Below are 5,797 nucleotides of genomic sequence, written 5' to 3' on the forward strand. Positions count from 1 at the left end.
CCAGATATCTCATTGTTTGTTGGCTCCCCACCCCAGCCCCAGCACCATAATGTAGGGCCCCTTTCCCTACCAGGCCTTCCCCACCACCAAAGAACCTCTGGGGATTAGGGGTGATGGTGGTCAGGTACCAGTCACCACCTGCTGCCTCAGTGCCCACCCTAGGTGGAGACCCCACTGACTTGTCTGTCACTGACCCCACAGCCTCACGTGGTTCCTATCCCTCTCCCCTCCTTTAACTCATCCCAGAATCTCAGAGCTCTTGCCTGTCATCTGCCTGTCTACTCATAAGCTTATATAGTCACTGCTGTCGGTCTGCAACCTTCTTGGCCTGAGATGTCATGGATGAATGGGAGGCATCCCGAGGCCAGCCAGCTATTGTTCCTTATGTGACCTGGTCATCACTAAGGCCTCTGGTATATCATTTGGGGTGACCAAAGAAGGGTGTCCTGGACCTGTCTGAGAATTTTTGCAAAGTTGTCATAAATGTGAAATGTCAGATAACAAAAGAGTTGGTAAGAGAAGAGTAGGTGTATAAACCTCTTCCATGGCATATTAAAGCTGAGTTTACCCAAAGGAAGAGTTAGTCTACTGTGAACCCATATCATAGACTGTTTGAATGATAATTCCCCCTTCATACCTTCTTTTTCAACTCCACACTGATGGCATTGGCTTCCTTCAAGTAAACAGCATTGCCCCAAAGTAGATCCCTTAATGAAGTAAACTGGTGAGACTTCCATTTTCGGAAGGCCCATTGGGCCAACTCGAATTCATGCTGTGTCCAAGGAACTGAAAGAGCAAAGGCAGCACATTCAGTGGTAGTATCACACCGTTGTAGACGTTACACCTCTTCCACCTTCTCTAGTTGTCACAGCATTCCCGTTTCTCAACATTTAACAGCTTTTGTTCTATTCTGTTTAAAAAGTTTAATAAATTCTTTTAATGTTAAGAAAGTAGTTTACACATTCTAGGGAACCTTTAAAATTCATATAAAACAGTACATCAAAGAAAGAGCTTTTACTTTCATTAAAAATATGTATTTCCAGTATGTGGCTTATGACAAAGAAAATATCCCTGGTATATTTATTATTCTTTCTACTATAGGGGGAAGAGAAACTAAAGGCAAGGGTCATATATTACTTAGATATTCAAAAATAAAGAATTTAGTAGATTAAGAGTTAACATGAAGCCTTGAAATGACTGTTTGAGTGAATAGCTATGAGTAAACAACGGGTCAATCAAAAATCTTCTTTGATGGCTGCAAAGTGCATTGAAGTACCCCAACATCTTAGTTGGGAAATAAATTCCTGATGTACACCATGCCCAGGAAATAAAACAGAGTATCTTAATAGACACCCTCTAGTTTATAAAGTTCCTATGTATAATAATGTCTGCTAGACAGTATAAGTAGGCTGTCCAAGAGACTTATAATGATGAGGCATGTGAAGGCAGAGTGCCATCAACTTCAGCTCCACTCCCAGAGCAGAATCTGTGTTCTCAACATGGAGCATCTTTTTAAAAAGCTTCGATTTAGCTCAGTAAGCTCTCATTCACGGGAAAGACACCTCTGAGGGGTCCAGGTCTGAACTCATATCTAATAATACAAATTGCAAGGGCACACAAGGGAAATGTTAAAAGTGTCTAGAGTTCACCTTCTTCCTCTTCTTCTTCCTCTTCAGTTGTTTCTGCAGCAAGGGATCGAGTCTCAACCTGTTTCTGCAAGGCCTGCAATTTCCTCTCATAATCCTGAGTGAAAAGAAGGGAAAAGACATGTAGGAGAAAAAGGAAGTAAGGGATGGTAAAGAGAAATGAAAAGAATTAGGAGAAGAAAGCAAAGGGGAAGGCAGAGAGACAGTAAGAAAAGGACAGAAACACAGAGAAATGTTTAAGGAAAAAAAACACCACAAAGCACATAGATAGTCTGTAATGGGAAAATGCTAAAAAATGTAATGGCAGTGTCTCTCCTCAGAGATTCAAAAGTTCTTTATTTAGAGCTGGGAGAGAAGATAAGGAATTTTGATGGAAAAATACATGTCTCTCTTAAATGTTAAAGTATATTTAAATAATAGTTTACACATCAAAGTATTTGAAAGAAAACAGTACTATGAAAGATCAAGAACTATTTAGATAGAAAAAATAGTAATTATAAAAGCACCCTTGAGGGTGGCACTGTCAAGTAAGCATTGGACTGCCAGGTTAGCAGTTCACACCCACAGGAGAGAGATGAGCATTGGAAACCTTATATAGAAGGCCACTATGAATCAGTAGCTAAGAGCCCTAGTGGTATAGTGGTTAAGAGTTGAGCTGCAATCTGCAAGGTAGGCAGTTTGAAACCACCAGGCATTCCTCAAGAGAAAGATGGGGCTAAGTTTTGTAAACTGTTCCAGTCTCTGAAACCCACGGGGGGTGGGGTGGGGGGGGGGAGGTCACTAGGGCTTGGTGACAGTGAGTGAGAGAGTGATGAGTCAGGAAAGACTTGATGGTAGTGGTTAGGGTGGAAAATAACTATTTTTGCAGCTATAGAATGAGTTTAGCCTTTAGGTAAATGAAAGCTCACAGTCTGTATTAGAAAAAAAATAATTTATAGATTGCATTTATTTATTCAAGAAAGCTATCTTGTTTTAGCATATCATTCCAAGGAGATAAAAAAAATGGCTCTAGGGGAAAAGAAAAAAAAAACCTTACTCTTTTTATGTATAAAACACAGATATAACTACAATATGGAAACAGACCTTTAGTATAACCGTTATATTAAATGTTATGGTGGGAAAAGATTAGGGGAAAAAATTAAAGGGCTCCTGGTGTGGAGGGTTGGTAATAAAAACAAGGTTGGGAGGCACTGATCTGTTTTAGTGGGATTTAAAATGTTTCACTGACAGGAACTCAATTTTAAGAAACTGTGTTAAGAAAGAACACAGTTATTAGAAAACTCTTAATGTAAAGCAGAAGGAAAAGAAAGGATGAATTTTTCAAATTTCAAAGTACAGATTAAAAAGGCAAAAACCAAACCCACTGCCATAAAGTGGCTTCTAATTCAATAGAGACCGTGTATACAGATTTTCCAAGGCTGTGAATCTTTATACGAGGGAGCTTACCTGACAGCCCCACCCGGGCTCCTAAAAGTACAGATATCATCTTAAAAAGGGGCGGTATGGGTGGGTGTGATGGAGTGGGGGTGGGAGTGTACTGTCATTTTCCAGAGTGAGTGGCTTAAATATAAGCATGTTTCCAACTTAGCTACATTTACACTTCTTTTTAATTAGGTATGATCTACAATTGAGAAAAACAACATATGAAACTTTAAATGATGTAGAAATGAATACATTATAATGTATATACAAATCTAGAGAAAGACTAGGAGTAGTTTCTCGGTGTATTCCACTTGAAAATGTATGTAAAAAAAGTAATGATGAACCAGATTTACTATATTCATCCTTTTCTTAGGATAAATATCAACATGATCTGAAGGAAATATCTTTAGTGAATGTTAATGAAAGTAAAACAAGTAGGGATAAGAAGAGAGACCTTCCCACAATGAAGTAACAAATCTCAGCAGCGCTCTCAAACGTGCTGCCTGGATTTCCTGCTCCCTTGGGTTCCTGAGGAGGGACCCAATGACAGACTGCCAGGAGACAAGGGGCTGAGGGATGGCCCGTATTCCATGTTCGCCAGGTCACAAATCAAACCATCCTGTGCCTTCACAAGCACGCTGAAAGCCTCCGTAGCAAACTCCAGCACAAAAGGCTCGGCTCCCACAGGCAAGCTGGGAAGGACGCAAATACTCTTGAATCTCACAAAGGAAGCTTTCTCTTTGAGTGGAGCTGGCAGTGCCCAAGCGCAAACAGTGACACGGCTTTATTGAATATCTAAACACACTTTTTAGGGGGCTATGTACTGTGGCAAAAAGAAAAAAGTAAAGGGAAAAAATGCAAACTAGTAGGGAAAAGACAGGCTTTGGTTCTGGTACCTGCTCTTCTTCGCCTTGGAGTCCTTAGAAAGTTAAATCGTTTCTCAAGTCTCATTTTGTCATCTTTAAAATGCAGACATTAGTTTAGTTTGTTGTTGTTTTTTAACTTTTCCTTTGAAACGGCGTTTTAATCTTGCAGGTGGCAATTTTTTTTTTTTTACCCCAAAGGACACCTATCACCATTCTTAAGTTTTATAATACAATTTGGCTGCCCTGCATCAAGCCTTTTTTTCAGCATATACTTCTGTTGTATTCCTAAATTAATGGAGCCAGCCTCCTAGCAATACGAAGATAAATTTTGAAAGGAGAAGATGGGGTATCTGAATGGCATTGCCAAATTCTGGAATCTCAGACACGACATCACACTTAATGAATGAAACTTTGAGTATACAAGTTGAAGAGACCTGGTCCTACTCTGCTTTTATGGCTACATGAAGGGGTTTCAAAAAGTTCATGGGAAAATGCCATTATCTTTCTTTATAAAAAAAGTTCTAAAATCATTTTACTGGCAGCTTTTACAGCTATCATAACATTCCATAGTTCAATCACATCAAGCAGTGTTGTGCAATTGCTACCACAATCCGTTTTAAAACACTTTCTTCTTGAAGCTGACTCTAGTACTTTGTCTGCCTCCCACATAAGACTTCTGGAAAGATCAACTGGTGAACCATTGCAAACATATCTGGATCAGACACTTTTAAATGAAAAGCACTATAAAAGTAACATGCAGCCTCTAGAGTTTTATTTTCTAAGCATATTTTGCACCCTGACTGTAGTGCCATTCTTCACTACAAGGAACCGGGTTCTTTGGGAAAACGTCTGATTCTGCATTTGGAACAAGGCGAGTACAAGATGAATCTGAGTATTTTGTGCTAGGAAGCAAGGGCGTGCTCAAAGACAGATGGGGCTATCTCAAATGGACAGAGGCTCCTGTTGGCCAATAATAAACACAAATGACAGCAGGTGCTAACGAAGTTTACATGGAAGAAGCACACCAGCCTGTATGATCCAAGGGTTGTAAATAATAAAATCCAAATCCGGAAGGAGCAATATCAGAGCTTAAATTCTGAACACCCTGTTTACACAAGGCTATGGATAACAGTGAAAGGCCAAAATCCACTTGCAGGGTCTCCACATGGATTTAGCTGCCACTCAATCCCCCTGGACTATTGTCTAGGGATGTGAATGGCCTTGTTCTCAGACAGAGAACACTGTAAAGTTGATGATGGCAGATGTAGTTAGGCTAAAATGTAACACTTTATCATGTGATCTCTCTTTTGAACCAATTGAAAGTTGTTTCAGTTTTCAATATCGTCTGCTTTCTTTTCTATAGAGGTTTTCCTGTTTTGTTTTGCCATTGTTGTGTTCTTTTATTGTTATCCTTTGCTTCCTGTTGGGTGTTTTGTATGTTTTGCTGTATGTGAAATCCAGGATGGGTAAATCTATAGAGACAGCAACTGGATTAATAATTACCTAGGGGCATGGCAGAGGTTTGGGGGAAATGGGAAGCTAACAATGAGCATGAGAAGAAAAAGTTCTGAAATTGATTGTGATAATGATTACACAACTCAATAAGGTTAAATAATTAAATTGTAAGATAAGGTTATTTTTTAAGAATATAATATTGAATAGGAAAAAAAATCCATGAGTCTACAGTGCCATTGAAAGAGGGAACAAGGGAGTGGTCTTTAAAGAAAAAAACCCTGCTAATAAATGCAAAAGAAGTGACCATTAGAAAATTTCCATACTGTAGCCCTCAGTGTTGTAATGGGACCAGGCAAAGATTAATAATAAATGTTAAATGCTTGAAGGTAAACAAGTGGCCATCTAGCT

The 5,797-nt window shown here is 39.3% G+C and overlaps 1 protein-coding gene across 8 annotated transcripts in view; it reads right to left on the bottom strand.

Moving 5' to 3' along the window:
- The window catches only part of KIF1B (kinesin family member 1B), a 182,222-nt gene that overhangs the window by 53,883 nt on the left and 122,542 nt on the right, over positions 1-5,797 (bottom strand). For all 8 annotated transcript variants that reach the window (XM_045298808.1, XM_045298805.1, XM_045298802.1 and 5 more), the window contains 2 exons: positions 1,650-1,743; positions 638-786 (listed from right to left, as the gene is read on the bottom strand). In XM_045298808.1, coding sequence (XP_045154743.1) covers positions 638-786; positions 1,650-1,743 — 243 coding nt within the window. The remainder of the gene's footprint in view (positions 1-637; positions 787-1,649; positions 1,744-5,797) is intronic.

The sequence above is a fragment of the Echinops telfairi genome, unplaced genomic scaffold (assembly GCF_000313985.2).
Source record: "Echinops telfairi isolate 266 unplaced genomic scaffold, ASM31398v2 ScPeMD7_7457;HRSCAF=8495, whole genome shotgun sequence".
NCBI classification, from domain to species: domain Eukaryota; kingdom Metazoa; phylum Chordata; class Mammalia; order Afrosoricida; family Tenrecidae; genus Echinops; species Echinops telfairi.